This window comes from Syngnathus acus, chromosome 5 (genome assembly GCF_901709675.1).
Source record: "Syngnathus acus chromosome 5, fSynAcu1.2, whole genome shotgun sequence".
NCBI lineage: Eukaryota > Metazoa > Chordata > Actinopteri > Syngnathiformes > Syngnathidae > Syngnathus > Syngnathus acus.
In genome coordinates, this window is record NC_051091.1 from 8,343,888 (window position 1) to 8,361,561 (window position 17,674).

General features: G+C 42.7%; 1 protein-coding gene across 1 annotated transcript; it reads right to left on the reverse strand.

Moving 5' to 3' along the window:
* Positions 1-476: 476 nt before the first annotated feature.
* Positions 477-5,329, reverse strand: LOC119123741 (inositol hexakisphosphate kinase 2-like). The gene is made up of 5 exons (XM_037253092.1): positions 4,728-5,329; positions 2,756-2,987; positions 2,503-2,666; positions 2,219-2,394; positions 477-2,104 (listed from the first exon to the last, which is right to left on the reverse strand). Exons 1-5 carry the CDS (start codon positions 4,945-4,947, stop codon positions 1,511-1,513), a joined length of 1,386 nt encoding a protein of 461 aa, XP_037108987.1. The 5' UTR covers positions 4,948-5,329; the 3' UTR covers positions 477-1,510.
* Between the last annotated feature and the right edge of the window lie 12,345 nt (positions 5,330-17,674).

Here is a 17,674-nt window from a genome sequence, read left to right on the forward strand (position 1 = left end):
AATCAAAGTAGTTTAGTGCCTGTGACAGGCAGTTGAAGAAACTCTTTGTTACAAATGACAATGCCCACGCAAGACTGACAATGGACTCTTGTCTGATTAAAATACATTCCATTGCTCAGCATGTTCTTTTTTTTTTTTCTTTGTGCTAATGGTGTGTGGGCAGTGGCCAACACCTTTCAATGCTTCCTGCGAACTTTCTTGCACAATCAAGCGTGTGACATCGCTGTAAGATGGAATTGGTGGGTGGGCAGTGGCCAACACCTTTCAATGGTTCCTGCGAACTTTCTTGCACAATCAAGCATGTGACATCGCTGTAAGATGGAATTTAATTAACGTGGGTGCAGTTTGGGCTAGTGTAGACATGCACTGCTTCATTTTCTTGGATTTTTTTTCTTGAAATCATTTATTGCTTTCGTGCTCGTTTTGTTTTACTCATATTAACTACTTTACGAAAAACTGGAATAACTACAAGTCCATACCACAAATGAATGTCTTTATTTTCAAGACATTGCTAATGCACAGGTGTACAAGCGAGCTTTTCGGCTCTCGCAATAACAAAATAAATTCAGTATAACAAGAAAACATACAACAGTGGTTATTTGGAATGTGATTTTTTTTTTTTCCATTTTCAACAATGCTTTTTTTATAAATAGTCTCTTGGTAGGCTAGTCATTTCAAATCAATAAATTCTCTTCAAGTCCACATTTAAGGAATGAATAAGAGAAATTCCAAGAAAAAACACATTGGGAATAAAAAAAAAAATCTTTTTTTTTTTTTTTTTAAAAGGACTGTTGGAAAAAGGCAAACCCCTTCTTCTGTCTCCATCTTGTCCATCCTGTATCAAGAGTCCATCAAAATATACGATTGGACACGAAACGTACATTTCTTCCAAACATCAACATAAACACAAAATGTCCTTATGAGGAGCTTTCACTTTAAATTGCTACAAGGCAGCTGACCTAGCCAGCCAAGGTCAGCCCTTAAAAGTCCCTCCCCCAGAGTACGAATGTGCTATACTCCCAGTTGTAACTGCACTCCCCTAAAAACACCAACTAAACTCACACCACAGGTAAAAGCACCATGTCAGCCTCTTTGAACTACAGTACACTCGAATTTCAACCATCTAGCACGCCGTTTCTCTCTCAGAGAGAATGCACAATAAAAGGAACCTGTGTGTGCCGCAGGAGGAGGTGGAGTGTCCTTGGATGCTACAAGTCTGTTGTGAGACCTTAATCTCGGTCCTCCTACTACACGCTAAAGAAAAGGAGCAGTCTCAAAGAGGATAAATTGTGAGGAGGGGCTCGGGCGGCCCCGTCCTTCGGCGGGTAAGGGTGAGCGCGGGACCCACTGCGCACTCTCCCTCCTGATCCCGAGGGGGTCCGAGGTTCCCTCCAAGCGGGCGGGCAGGGTCGCACCACCACGACGGTGCACCTCGGAGTAGCGGGGCGTCAGCACATCAGGCTCATTCCCCAGGATTGAAATTCAGAACATGCGGTCTCCGATGCGAGCCTCAGTCAGTGCTGTGATCCTCCAGCTGGGAGATGATGGTGATCAAGTTCTGGAGGCCGAAGATGAAGCCGCTGTCCTGGCCCTCGTGCACCACGCTGTCCTCTCCATAGTGGCGGCAAGTCGTGTGAGCAAAGTCGATCATGCGCACGTCCACGGCGGCGCTGCTGGAGTCCGCCGGGCTGTGGGCGGAGCGGACGCTATTGCCGTTGCCGCTCCCCGTGGCGCCGCCGGCGCTGCAGCCCGTCGAGGAGGAACGAGGGAACCCGAAGGCCCCTTCTTCCTCTTCCTCGTCGTCAGACAACTCATCCTCATCCCCCTCCTCGCCACCGCGGTGTCGAGGTCGAGATGGCGTTCTGGGAGGGTCTCCGTCATAGATGATGAGCAAGGAGCTGGAGTAGAATCGGTACGACTCGCAGGACTCCAGAGCGGCTTGCATCTCGCGGAGTCGTTGCAGCACCGGGGACAGCAGCTCGCGCCGCAGGCGACGTCCATTATGGAAAAACTGGTAGAGGGCCTCCTCGAAGCCTGCGAAGGTCAGCTTTCGGCCGTGGTACTTATTCATGAACATGAGCTGGTCGGAATCTGATTGGTACACCTGCGGGCATCGGAGCGAAAAATGTCGACTAAGTCAGACCACAAAAATAAGCAGACAAAATCCAGCGGCACAATTTGACTACGACAGGACGGGCGACACGGGTCTTGATCTTACCTGCATGCCGCAGAGGCGCACTCCTATGGTGGCCGATGTGCTTTGTTGACACTTGCGGATCTGATTGGCTTTCTTCTCCTCTGAAGCGTCATCGCCATGCTGGCGGGTCCCCATCTTCAAGTCCAACACACATGGGACTGTGTAACGCCATGTTAGGTTCTCCAAAAGGATGAACTCTGTGAAAGCGAGTCAAGGAATGCACGACACAACACAAGAGCGATACGACATGCGCTTCCTATGAACATGTTGTCACGTGTTCCACAACGAAAGCAATGAAAGGATACTGTATTGGTTCCGGTGCTTTGCGTTGTCCTTCATCCTCTGTAAATGCTGCTGGTGACATTTGAGACTCCAGGGATTGTGTTTGATCTGCGGCACCATGTTGCCCTTCTCTAGGCTTAAGTACAGGACCTCTGCCTGCTGCTGTGCCTGGACGTCCTCACGGTAGCTAAAAAGAAAAGCACACAGACAAAGAAAGGTCAGCGTTTGTGTCACAAATTGCTTTTGCCTTTCAACGTGCAGCAAGGAAACATTTACCTTATGATCTTATCTTCTTTCCGGCTCTGTCGCGCTCTTTCTTTGCTATAGTTGTCGTTTTCTACGTGCAAAGGGGACTGCTTTTTGTTACTCCGCTTCGACATCTTGCTCTTGGGCTCGCAATCTGTCGAGGGGTCCTTGTTTTCCAGGTCGCCTGTTTCGCTATGATGAGGGTACGCAATGAGGCACAGGTTCCCACCCTCGTCCTCTTCGAAACCGACCGACACCACACCTGTGAAAAGGAGGACAGCATTGTTTAAAAATATATATTTATACTTACACAAACACACCAGAGGACATCTGAAGTTTCATGAATATTATGTGAATCTTGCAAATGAACAAAATCATGAAAGTATAACGAAGAAAAAGAAATACAGGGCCACAAAAGCTCAACTAATAAAAAGACAGACACGGCTTGAGTTTGTCATTCAAAGCATTTATTGAAAAATTGCAAATCAAACAGAGTAAGCAAGACTACAGCTCATGCATTTAACAGACATACAAGCTCAAAACTTTGACATGGACGTATTGTCCTAGAAGAGCAAAACACTTCTGACAGGACAAGGCAGCTCTTTTGTAAACGATTGCGTTGCGTTAAATCTGCGTGCCCGAGGACCCAGCAATCATGCACCTTCTCACGCTTGACCGTCATCTGTGCTGACATCAGCATCCTTAGGCCCTTTCGCCCCCACCAGTTTGGCCCGATGGAGACTTGCACAGTCATTCCACTACAACTAGCAAGTATGGGAACTTGTGACTCAACGGCTCTTTATTAAATGAATACGGAGGCAGCAGAGGTGAAAACGGCAGGAGTGGACGATTGTTCTTGGGAACATTATGTTGCCAGCTTTGGAAGTTGTAGGAAAAAGTTTCATCATTGTAATGTCTTAGCAGTATCAGCTAGTCCTTGAAATCTGCCGTGTAACTGCTCAGACATCACACACGCGTTCTTTTTATAGTACCGCGCCGCATTTCGGCAGAGTCAAATTACATGGATATTTTACCTCCTTAATAGAGGCCTTTGGATATGTGAACCAGGATGTACTAAATGTCATTTGTCTAATCGGGTATTAGAAAGACCTAGTGGACAGTTATGACTACTACAATAAAAAGGTGGATGGGGACTAATTGTCAGTGGTTACATTGTGTCGCTGTGAGTGTCGCTTTACTCATTCACTGCAGTGTATGTTTCTTTTTATTAAGCTACTTTTTAAAATCTCTTTCCGTTGCTTTTAAATGTGACTTTAAATGCTTTGAAGTGGGCTTTTAAATGAAGCTGCCTTGTCTTGCTGACCCAGAGAACTCTCTGCGCCATTTGTTTCTATTGCCTAATATGATATGCTTAAAAACATTCCAACAAAGTTAAGAGATGGATTTGCATTTCTTTTTTTAAAATGGTGACATGAAGATTAATTCACCCCTATACTGACAATGAATACCAGCTTTAGAATCAGTAGCACTAGCTGATACAATTCAAATTCTATTTGCAGTAGAACTCTTTAGTAGCCCATCAAATTTACTAAAGGGCCAAGCTAGCGGGCCAACAATAATTAAAATGATTGACTCGCAAAACTTAATTGATGGGTCCTGTACACATTAGTCAACAGTCCAGTCCTGTTATAATACAGTCCTGTTATAATATTTCCCCCTGTTTCTTCATGTGTGACATAATATGTAAGGCCAAGGTACCAAAGGCAAGGCCCGTCCCTGCTTTTCCATCAACTGCGAACACGACTAGTGCATTAAAATCTATAGATAACATTTCCTAGAACGTTGATTGATTGTCACATTCTGTTCTTGAGGCCCTTTCAACGAATGCTACCGCAAACTATTCAAGCCAACATCAGTCTGTAAATGCTTGAAAGCGTTACGTAATGCTTAGCATGCAAATTGACAAGCATGCCAGCTAGCTTGTAACCGCCATGATGGACGAGTTCCGTTGTGGGCACTCAGCTCCGGTAGTCGGTCTTACCTTTATACTGCGGGGTGAACTTCCTCATTTCGGCGGGGAGGCTCTTGTAGAACTGATGCTCGCGGGGAATGAGCGGCTTGCAGATGGTCTGCTCCCCGAAGCGCAGCACGCAGGAGTGCCCCCCCACCTGGTGCACGAAGGGTTCAAGCATCACCCCCTTTCCCGAATAGGGAGTTCCATCCGCCTGCATGAGGGCTTCCAGAGCGGGACTCATCCTCATTCCGCATCGGACATCAGAGCGTGGTGGACCCACGTCGCAAGCGAGGCAAGGGGCTCCGGCACTCGCCTGGCTCCCTATCCTGGACTTGCTTCCTATGGGGCCCACAGGGGGCGCTGCCGCTTACCTACTCGAGCGACTGCGGGGGGAAAAAAAACAAAGCCTAGGCAGGAAGGACGGAGGCAAGAAAACCCTTTATTCCCTACGCGTCATCTGCCCTGGGACAGTGTATGTCGCTCTTCTGTAGAACTATATAGCTTCCGCGACTAATTTCGTGTCATCAAACGCTACGTGTGCGTCACTAAAGGCTGATAAAAACGTAATAGCTTAACATGGACGTTTCCTGTCGCGGTGCTGTGGCTCGACTGACGTACCAGCAAATGTCGCTGCCTGGTAAAGAACAGGAAGCCCCGCCTTAAAGCCACGCCTCCTCACTGAAGATCAGCCAATCACGGCGGCGCTGTTGTCGCTGGGAGGAGATAAGCATCTCGAGAGGATCACACAAACAAAGGGGGGGGGGGGGAGAGAGAGAAAAAAAAAACAGTGGGAGGGGAGAACAGGAAAAATACTAGACAAAAACACAACACTGAAGACTTTCTTGGGAGGGGGTGCGCCTGGTGGTGGTCGTTGACTCATTTTGCAGGTTTTTCACTTTTGTTGCCCAGCAGCTTGCATATAAGGTTTGCACTTGGTCTCAAAATGTCAACGATAGTGAACAAACCCAAAAAGCGCATGTAAATACACAGCAAATAGAGGTATGCATGAATTTATTACAGAACAGCTACATTATATGTCATCACAATCACAATCAGGGCATTTGGCACTGAAGACAAGTGAGCACGATCATGTCACATTTATAGAAATCATCAATATTTTATACTTTACAAAATGCAGGATAGCTAATTGCAGCTGTGACACGCATCATCTGGAGCAGTTCAGAATTATTGGATGAATATCCAATAACATGCCAAAAACGTGAAAAAATAAGCACACAATATAAATCATATTGCTACAGACGTGGTCAGAGTTTGTTGTAACAAGTTTTGCTTTGACTCGCCAACCTATCGAGGACAGAAAAATGCATAGTTTCTTGGAGGACCAGAGGTGGGAAGACTAACAAGTGGAATTTCATAGAACAAATATAAGAATGTAGGTTTAAAGTCAGCCAGTGCTTATGATTGTGTTGGAAATACATATTGGGGCCCACAGTCTTGTAAAAAATCATCCAGATTTAATTACATTAATTATTAGTAATTAAATTAGCTTGTTCAGATGTTGCCCACTGCATTGCACTAAAGCCTCTCAGTGGGAAACATGACACGCAGTCTCTCCCTCCCTCACTTGTCCTCAAAAGCTGACCATGTACACAGTGTAGCAGTCCGACGTCTCATGAGAATTGTATGTCCAAACTGTAAACCTTGTTAGAGTACTTACGTAGTGGCAGCTTGTGTGACTGTTTGACTCCAGACATGCTCATCAGGTACTCTGTGTGGTCACAAACTGGAGTTTTCAATACATCAGCTATACGTCATGGGTGTCAAACAAAAGGCCGGTGGGTCAGATCTCCCAAAACTTGCTGCAATCTTCCTTGGCCTCTGTTCGAAACAAGCTATAATAAAAATCCAATGCATTCTGAATATTGTGAAATGACATCAAATATAAGCATTTCGTAACTTCTACTTTCCCTGATGGCAACCCTAATGATTATGTCTGTGATGAAAACAAGTTAAACACTTGTGTACATTGGGGCTAATTAATAACATTCGCTGACACGTTCACCCAAGCAAAACAATTTTTGCATCTGTGCGGTGGAGTTGTTGACCAGTGGATGACATATTGAGTCAGGTGTCCGTGGAAGTCGGTTGGTTCTAGGTGTAACAGTGGCTAGTCATAACATAGGTGATGTTTATCATTCTAATATGTAACCACCAAGCATAATGTGTAGGGGCTTAAGTGATGTAACCTTCAAAACATGTCGAGCACGTGGGCAAGCTCTTCCTTGGAATTCCGCCTGCACTTGCTATCCTGTCCCCATTAGTATCACACATGTGACACATTTTGAATCAATGTGCCACATAACACGCATTTCTTATTGTAGATAACTCAAGTGATGTCATTCCTCTTATAAATGAATCTGAAATTTGCATGTGTTTATTTCTTTGGAATAAATAATAGTTACTTCACTGGTTCTTTTATATCAAACAAATTATTTTAGGTGCATTACCCGACATGTTTCGGCGGTTCCGCACCCGCCGAAACATGTCGGGTAATGCACCTAAAATAATTTGTTTGATATAAAAGAACCAGTGAAGTAATTAAAAAGGAAAAACAAGATGAACTTAGTACAACTATAAATAATAGTTTTTGAGTGATTGTCAACTTAATGGGTCAGACTAGTGTGTCGCTGGTTACAGTCTCATTACACTAATCTCTGATGTTCCAGTTCAGCACTGGGATTACAAATGGAAAGAAAGAATCCCAGAGCCAGACAGAGAAGGGATTAAATGATCAGCCCTTAAACAGGACACCAAGTCTTTTCTCTCTTGCTTTTCCTGGGAAAATATTTCCAGTAGTCTGTGCTTGAAAAGTCAGAGGCTATCACCTTGCTGCACACAAGTATGTCTGGACCTTGTAGGCCAAAGAAAATGCTTTTCCCTCAACTGTAACGAGAAACCTGGCCGCATAGAAATGTCCATTGACGTCGTTTTGGCCTCGTCACTCTGGCCTCACTGTTTCGTCAGTGTTATGTTAGCTCCTTTCATGTCATGGGTCCCTGCGCATGGACAATAGACGCGGGCAGTACCACCGGGTCCTCAGACCAGCAATGACTCAGGGGAGTGATGTAATTTCCAACACTTTTTCCACACACACTGTACGTTTCAGCAGAATTCCAACCACAGTAGGTCTCGTAAGAAGACTCCGGGATGCTCACCTTCATTGTAACCTAATTTTATAAAGTACATTGCCATGGCTCGAGGAGAACAACATGAACCTTCCAATGGTCTCTATTTTAAACATTGTGAATACTCTTCCAAACATGTTGGTGGAATTGAAAATCTAGGGTAATTTGAAGCCTTTGTTTATGGACATTTTCTTTCACTTTCTTTTTCCACGAAATTGACTGTGATACGGCCATCTTAATACATTTGGTTTCATATTTCTTATCTTTTTACTTTTGTAGCTTACATTTACATTCATACAATGGCATTTGGAAGACAAAGAAAACAAATAGCAAACTGCTGGTGCTAACTATTTCGTTTTGTTTGTTCTTCATTTCTCCTAAAAATCTGTTTTGAATGTCAACATGTTTATTTGTTTACTATTTAAAGGCACTCACATATGAATTAGATGTTTTCTGTGAATTCTTTAAGGCAATAAATCTCCGATTGAAATTGTAAACAATGGACTTGTTTTCATTTTTCGCAACTTTATCCCAAAGCTATTGTTGCTGTCCTCTATTGCTCCCAAGAAACAGTAAACATACGGGAAGAGTTTAAAAGCCAAAATGTGTCGTTACGCAAAGCATGGATTGAATTTCAAGGTTGGGGGAGTCACACGGCTTTGTTGTCGTTAGTGGACATCCCATTTTCATCCCATTGGATCTACGCGTCCTCCCCCTTCTTTCCCCAACACGTGAGCAAGCGAAACATGGCTCAGGGTGATAGCTTGCTAGAGAAAGGGGCCTGCTCCATATGCTTGTCAAATGAGGCGCTAGCAGTGTTAATAGCCAATGTCAAAGGTGCGGCGACACAAAATGCCTCGTCAAGGACAAGCTTGTTAACAACCACGCGCTGCAGCACCCAACGTCACAGCATTTCTTATCATTCCACTTGTCTATGACGGAATGTGATTCATCTGTTTGTGAGTATTTGTTGGCAATCATAAAACGTGAGTAAAGTTATAAAAACATCATTCACGACAAGGAAATGGGTATTACTGAGAAACGGAAACGTGTAGCCAACATTTAGCCTTTGTGTATTGGTTGGTAGCTTATCCATGCGTTATCTTTTTATCTAAAGAAAAAATTAAATCCCAAATTTAATCAAAAGATATTTCACACTAGGCAATCCTAATGCCCTGTCGGTGATCAATGACATTTAGTCAACCAGCCATCTTTAGTTTTCAAGGTAAATAAATAACTCACAACACAAAGGGCAATCTAGCAAATGTAAATACTCCAACAATAAAGTTCCTTTGTGCTTTTAAATTTAGTACATAGACGTCACATTCCATTTTTGCATTGGAGGGCCTACATGTGCAAATATAGTTGGGTGAGGTGGAAATCACCTGAGCAGTCTCACACATTGAGATTACATTCTTCAAGTCCACTGACACATTCCACACATGCATTCCGGAAGCTTGGCATAGCCCATTCCCCTCTAAATCATGTCTTTGCACAGTGATGATGCATGGAAACACAAACTACTGCAGATATTGACACATCATAACACGTGCCACATCTCGGTAGCTCAAAATATTCTATCAGTGACACGCTATAGCTTTTTAAAATCAGAAACAGTGCAAAAACAAACAACATAGGCGACGAAATACAAGAGCAGGAAATCACGTGCGGTGAAAGCTGAGAGCATGAAATAGCCCTTGGCATCGTGCCAACATAAACTCGCCCCTCATGACCCAAAAAAGCCCCTTCCGAGAGGCCTAGATGAACACAGCCCGTGTCTTGTCAACAGGTTACTGCAATGTTGAGAGATCAAGCTACGCTATTAGCACTTTAGCCCGTCTGTCAACTAACAACAGAACCATGACCCACTTTGCCTCGGTTCAAGGGGGAGGACCTCACCTATGAGTTGTGTTTGTAAACACATGTCATACTGCAGGCATTTTCAGCAGGCATGGTTGAAAGAAAGTGAAAAATAAATCACATAAAGGCCAAAATAGTTTGTGTGGAGCAGCACTCACATGAGTGAAAAGACATGTAACGACTTGTAAACAGTGACACCCTCAGTTTGATGGCCTACTTTTTCCTCGTTGTGGATCAATGCAGGTTCATCACTGGTGTGTCACCATGGGAACAGTTTCCAGAGGACATCATGTAGCCATGACAGCACTGTAGGACGATTTAGTCAATGTTTAAACTGCTGTGTAAAGTAACGACAAGGTGCAGACAGATTTGGGGAAATTTAACAGCATCCTTACCTTCATTTGATTGAAATGGTTCTTTGTGTGATAAATCGGTCCAGTCAAAAGTCTAAAGTGATCTTTTCATTCTACTTTGTTCAGTGGTGGCCCCGTCCCGTGCCTCTGCCCCACATCCTGTCTGGCCCACCATCAACGACATCAACATCTCGTCACAGCCAAAATTTGAGCGTGCACCAGAAAGAACTGTTGTTGTCACGTGACAACACAACATATTCAATGTTCGATAACACGTGTTCCACTCATCCGCTAAATGACTAAATCTGTTTAGTGGCAATTAAATTATTGTTCCTCATAATCTCGCCTACAGGAATGTACTTGATGATGTCCAATAATTGGCCAGTTTTATGCTCATACTTTCCCGGTGATAACATTCAAGCAGTTACTTCACTCCCTTTTTTCCTGCACATTTGCAAAAGGATGTAAATGCAAAAAATCTTGCAGCACAAACATAACATAATCCAAAATGTCAGTTCTGCAATGACTGGATATTCCAGAAACAGACTGACATATTTTTGCAGATCGAAAACGTGCAAGGACATTCAGTGCTCTGGACAATTACCCAATGACAGACTGTCATTGTGACAGTCAAAAACAAAAACAGCCTCTGGCATCCAACCCGCCCCCACTTGAATGGAGTTGTTTGCATGCTGTGCCACTTTAAAGTTAATGTTGGATCCAGTCCAATATTGGCATGAGACACACGCAAAAATCCCGTATGTCTGGAAAGGTTAGTGGGTGGAGATGAGAACAAGAAAAGAAAAACAAACCTTATAACCTACTTTAGTTTCTTTCTTTCAAATATGAGGCGCTTGTTAAATTGACACTATGCTGGCTCAAAATCAACTCCAAGTTATTCTCATTAAGACAGTTTTGACAAAAAAATAGGTTACAGTGTGACAAAATGTAAACACTGCATTTATACAATCGCGGAGTTACATATGATACAAGCAGTCAGATTGAACAAAACAACAAACCAAGCCTTCTTCTTCTGGCTCGCACGTGCTGCACAGGACATCACGTGGAGCCTCAGATTGCCAGCAGCCAGAAACATAATATTGTGAGTTTCTCGCACAGCCACACACACACACATTCACACTCGCTGCGACACATGCATGCTAAGGATCCCAAAACAAACAGGCAAGATATTTACAATCCAAACCAAGAAGTTAACAGGTCATATGGAAACACTCGGCTTCTACAATGGTGCAGGACCTTGTTTTACCTTTTTTCAATTTTTAGCACAATAATGATTAAATACTTGTTACAAACAATGCATCGACTGGAGCAAGCTAAAAAAAATGCAAACATAATCTTTATTTATGTACAAAGGTCATGGCCGTGAATGCTGTAAAGCCTGTTGGCTGACTGTCAAGTTCACTGCTTCTTTTCTGTCTTATCAGGGGGAAAAGAAAAAAAAGAAAGTAAACATGGCCTGCTGTTAAAATGCAAACTCCTCCTTCCACATGGCTTGGCGTTTGTTGTGTCCAGCCTTTTGGAGTTTCTCAATTCTGCGGCTTTCAGCGTGTGATTGTGGTCTTGTGCGTGCATATTTGTGGGGGCGGGTAAGAGGGGGGTATACGTTGACGCAGTTATGTAACATTAGGCATGCACATAACAGACATATGACGACGACAGAGCACAGAATGTTCTGAAGTAAAAGACACACACTGGTAAAAACGTTGAGCGTCCGTCATACAGTGCTGAGGTTTTCTAAATATTGCATAATAGCAAATAAACTCAATAACTGTTTATATATAGGGCAAAGGTCACATGACTGGTGAGAAACTTACATTAATCTAATAGTGAAAAAATTAATCTTTATATATAGAAAAAAGGTCACGACTGGTGAGAAAGGTACATGAAAACAAAAAAGCCAGCTAGAACAGAGAGAATAGCACGTGTGTAAGGAATTTTAGCATAATAATCGTTAAAATTAAAAAAAATAATAATAATGGATGGCTGTATTGTTGTATAACACAAAATTCTTTCAGTGGTGCAGCTGACAGTTAAGAATTATGGTGGATAGCTGGAAGTTATAAACTGTTCCCCAAAAGTTGAGGCGGAGTTCCTGGAAGTACTTTATGAAGAATCCAGAACTACATGTTCCACAGTTCGCCGAGTTTGGGGAGGATCAGAGTCGCTGAGTGTACACACTAATCCACATTGTTTAACCAATGTGCAGCTTTTTTTTAAAACCCAAAACAGAAAGGAATTTGAGCTTCCATGTTGAACTCGAGGCAATAAGAGTTCTGAGGTCAAGCAAAGGAACACAATGCAAACATGTCCATTTTAGCATTGTATAGAGACTGACGCATGTAAAGTCACTGCGTAACAAGAGCTTGGCTGTTGACATTTCACACTGTGACCCGAGAGTAAATAATTCACTAGAAAGTTCAGCAGGATTTCCAATAATAGATAAAAGCCCAAAGTCAGACAAAGACAAATGAAAGTGCAATGCAAAGTGCAACAACAAACACTCCACAACTTTGGAAAATGGAGAACCTTAACAATGTTGCTGATTGTGTTTAAAAAAAAAATCACAGTATGTAAAATTAATTTAGACTTGAACATAATGTTGATGATGAGTGTTGGCCAGTTGCAACCTTCATGCTGCCACTCAATAACACATTTGTACAGCTTGCTGTTTGAATCGATGTTTGTGGAAAATGCCCTGCATGCAGTTTGATTGACTGTAGTAATGACGTCTGTTGTTATCCATGCATGGTGCAAATAGGTCATTTACATGCAGTGGATATAAAAAGTCTACACACCCCTGCTCAAATGCAAGACTTTAGATAGAGTATGGAATTTAAAACCTAGCAGTATGACACACAAAAATGTTTTACAGAGAGGTAGCAAAAAAAAAAGAAAACTGAGAAAAAGTGTGCACACCCTCTTAGATGCTTTGAGGTTGCTTATCTTCAGCTGGAATTATTCAAGGAATGTCTACTACAACATTTAACCTTTATTTGGGGTTATTCAAAGGAACTATAATTGCTGGTAGGTGTTGACTCCCATTTAGTTTGAATCTCAATGTTATTAATTCTGAGCACAGCCTTTCCTAAATTATTTGAGGGTGTGCACATTTGTGCAAACACATTATTTCAGTTGTTTGTTGTCTCCCTCTTGAATGACTATAATAAGCATTTGAACAGGGGTGTGTAGACTTTTTATACCCACTGTACCTTTACACATAACAATATCAAGTGCTTTTAGTGTGCAGTATTGAGTGGTGCAGGTGCACAGTACCTGAGCCCATGGCCACTGTGTGATGATTCACAATGAGGATGACGCCTCGTGAGGACAGCAGTATTTGGGCACTGCAGTGCTTTTCTGTTTAATCTCAGCGCACGTGATGATTGATGCACGTTTCGGAGGAATTAGGCGTGCCCACCCTCACTCGAGCTCCGTCTGCCTGCATCCCATTTTGTGCAAATTCAAAATGCAGCTCTTTTTCTGCCCATTGTGTTATAGGCACGAGTTCCTGCAGCAATTTGCCGTCCTACTTTTTGTGCTTATACTTATTGCAAGACTGTGAGCTGTTCAAATATATTCAAGGGCAGTCTTTAGCTTCGGATTAACCTTGTGTCCGTCATCTTTAAATGGTTTTATTCATCCATACAAATTTTGTCTTTTCGTCATTTCGTCTATTCACTATTCATCGATTACCGTCGTCAAATATTCTCATCTTGTCCCTCCCACACTCATCCTACCCGCACACCTCTTTCTCGCTCGCTCCCTCTCTCTCTGCCACCCGTCTCTTTGCTGCAGTGTGGAATTTTCCAAGCTGCAGTATTAGGACTCATGCTGATGAAGTAGGACGGGTAAGGACGGGTGAATTTGGTAAGATGAAAGTTGAAAAAAAAGAAAGAAAAACAGTTATGAATGGCCTCTCATATTTCTCCTTCCATCTAGTGGAAAAGTACCAGCGCATAAACAGGTAGTGGATGTAGAAAAATCTAGATGCAAGCAAACCACATTTATGTACAGCTATTCCATTTGAATAAACAGACATTGCATTTTCAGCATGTCCATGCAGGATCAATTAATGTCATTAAAATCACATTTTTGTTGCACTACCCCAAGGAGTTTCATTTTTCAAATGTTTTTTTTCTTCTTGATGGAAAAAGTAGGCTTATCATGATGTTTTAAGCTTGTTCATTGTAGGTTGAGAAGTACTGTACACTGCTTATGTAGAAGGAATGTTAATCCACCGCAACATTTGTGGCGGAATAAACGGAGGCGGTGAGTGGAAATGTGTTAATGACAATCTGTGAGTGTGACAACTGTGGCCATCTGTTGCAGTTGAGGTCATTTTGGTGAGGATGTGACTCAAGCAGGACTTTTGCTGCAATCTTCTGACGACGACATGAGAGTAATGACAATGATGATTATAGAGCAGGAATGTGTGCGGAAATCTTGGTCCTGCAGAGTCATGGCGATGGAAGCGAGACTACTGTCCCACAAACCAGAGAAAAACTTTGTTGGATTTGGTGATCATTTACTGTATCTATTCATCCTTCTAGTTTCTATTATGCTTCATTGTCAATAGGGTTGCAATTCAGCTGAAGGTTAAAATATTTTGATATGACTTAGCATTAAGCTAACAGACATTAAGGCGAAGTTATGTTGCTGTTTTTTTAATTTACAATGTGTAATTCTCTGTTTTATGTATATTTCAACAGTAAACTTCATCTGGAAGTTGAATAAAACAGACTGAAGCCTCTTTTTTTGAAGAATTATCTCCCAAACTGCTTAGTGTGTTGAGTCCTTCTTGGTCCATGTATAAAATCAGAAAGTATCTTGCCTTATATTACATTTAAAGTTGTAATCATAAAATCTAAACCCACTTCTTAATTTACCTGGTAAAAATCAAATGAGGGAAATACTGGCACTTATTTTATACTACTTAAAACACTGCCTGCACAAAAGAGTAAATGTTATCTGTTTGTGAATCATCGCTCCTGGCAACATAAAAACACGTGACATACTATCGTTCCAACTTTTTATATATGATTTCAAGCCTACAGTGATAACAGCCAAGATAACACAACACCCCAACCAGATGGGAGTAAACCAAACACCAAACAAGTCATTTTATAGGAAACTACAGCGGGTGTTTCTTGTGCAATAAATGTGTTTGTGCAAATGCGAGAAAACTTAGTCACTCATCACTAGCTGATCTCCTCCCGTCATTTGTTGCTCTCATCGGCTCTCATTATGGTGCCAAGAGAAACTAGAGCCGGCAGTCCTTCGTGACAGAGGGGCTTTAATGGGAATCCTGAGGGGCTTGGGATCTGGGCCAGAGGGGGGAGCAAGTCAGTGCCAGTCATTTGTGCTTCTACTATGAGCAATGTTAAAGTAGGGTGAACCTCATACGCTTATTTGCTAATCAGCTCCGGAGCAATTGAGTGCACAGTTCGACAATGTCTCCAAAGGGTTTTCTAGCATATTATACAAAGGACAAAGGATTCTTTTTATTGATGGCTTATTCTGTTCAAGGTCATGGCAGGTGGGGGCTGCAGCCTATTTCCACTTAACTCAGGATAAAAGCTGGACAAGCCCATGGACTGTGCCAGTCAATCAAAGGGTGATGATGAAGAGTGCGTGAGTGAGAAGTGAACCCACGCCAGCTGTACAAAAGTCAACTACAGTATTTGGACCATGGCTAAGCACTATAATATGGTCATAAATGGTCAGAACTGGAGTGACACTGCGCCGCGACACTGCAGTACACTAGCTAGAGACACAAGTGCAAAACCCAGAAGTAAAGCACTTCAAAACATGAAGTCTGATATTTAATCTGTTGTCCATTTTGATGATTATGTTAGGTTTGAATAATCTTAAAGTTGTTAAAAGTTGTAGCCAATGACTCAGAAGCAAAGATCTTCTTTAAAACTGGCTAATCTGAAGGTGCTAACGTTATCGTCCAATAGCGACTAGACATATCTATCTTTCAAGCTAGCGCTAAAACAACGGAGCGTGGGATCACTTCTCACTGGACTGTGTGGGAATGCATTTGAACCTCACCTATGTCCTGTGGTTTCAGCCTGTCGGACACAATTTGTCCATGGAAATAATCCTGGAGTTGCGTAACTTTGACCCTTCCTCCCCCCCCGACACGATGACAAGTGGTGGAAAATCCCAGAGATCAAGAAAGGGATCAGACAGTGTGAACAATGTAGAGATGGGATAAAGTAGAGCAGGTTGTGGGTGTAACACTGCTGGGCTGGCTAACTAGCAGAAAAGGACATCAGGACCTTGTCTCTGAGAACACAGAATTGCAGAGAACGCTGAGGCGGCAGACGGAGGCCTTGCCAGTAAATGAGCGAGGTTTACTCTGCGAAAAGTCATTTCAGCACATGTCCAGTTGGTTTGTGCTGTCGGGAATAGGAAGGAAGCCTGTGAAGTGAAAAGCCGTGATAAAAGAGAACTGGCAGATGAAACAATGCGAGCATTCAGAGCTGTAAATTGAGAATAAGGCGGTTCAGAATTTTATAAGATAAGTCATGCCCCCCCCCCCCCATAAAAGTCTAAGATCTTGGAACTGGAACGCCCCACCCCTGTTAGCGTGAGATGAACCATTTAACAAAGATGGTGGATGGAATCATCTCAACAGACGTAACATTCTCTTGGGTCATTTGAAAATGAAGAAGCAACCTCCAGAGACTTTTAGCAGGACTTGGGAATAAAAAATAATTAGAGCTCAAGCCATCGCTTAAGAGGATACATTTGCTTTTAATCAGAACAAGTTTAAATATAGCCAGAGTTAAGAAGGAGGCGTGCCCAGACAGAAAGAGTTGGCAATCACTCCTCACCGCAAATGACCCACTATCATTTCCAACAACGAAAACAACATCAAATGCGCCATGCGTGCACTAGTAGATCACAAAATATGTTGCTCATTATGGTACTTAAGGGAAAGGCTTTCCCAATGTATAAATAAACTTCATTTGCACCGAGGGTAACGGTCCAAAGGCTATATTCATCCCATATCACCGGGATTAAGGTTGGCAACAGCCATGTCCTTCATGCCTCAACCCTCCTCTGAGTCACCTATATGAAATGTGCCGTACGTATCGGTGTGAAAGCTTGTGTTGAACACTTCAAGGGCCACCGGGGACATGTTAAAGGTCTTCTCCTAATCCTCTGCCATCCTCTTATGTGAAGGCGCATGCTCATTTGCAATCTGCGTTGATGCTTACGCAATACATTTCTGCTCAATGATTGTTTTGTTTGCCGTTGTTTTGCCGAGTTTGTGAACAAGAGTCCCTTATCCTCGCCAAGAGAAGGGGGGGAGTCAATGCAAGCCATAGCTGCAGGGTATAAATCTAATAAAGCACAGATTTGCTCTCTTGTTCCCACTTCGTAGAGCAATATGATGGTTGTGCTAATACAATTGCTTGATGTGATTAGAATCATTTGGCACTGGAATTGCATTGCTGCTTCCTTCCAGAAGGACACCAAGATAATAGAAAACAGGAACGGCCTAAAATAAACATAGTTGTCTGTTGGTTGACTCAAGACAAAACAAAAATGACATACAAAGTGATAATGTTCCACTCCTGTC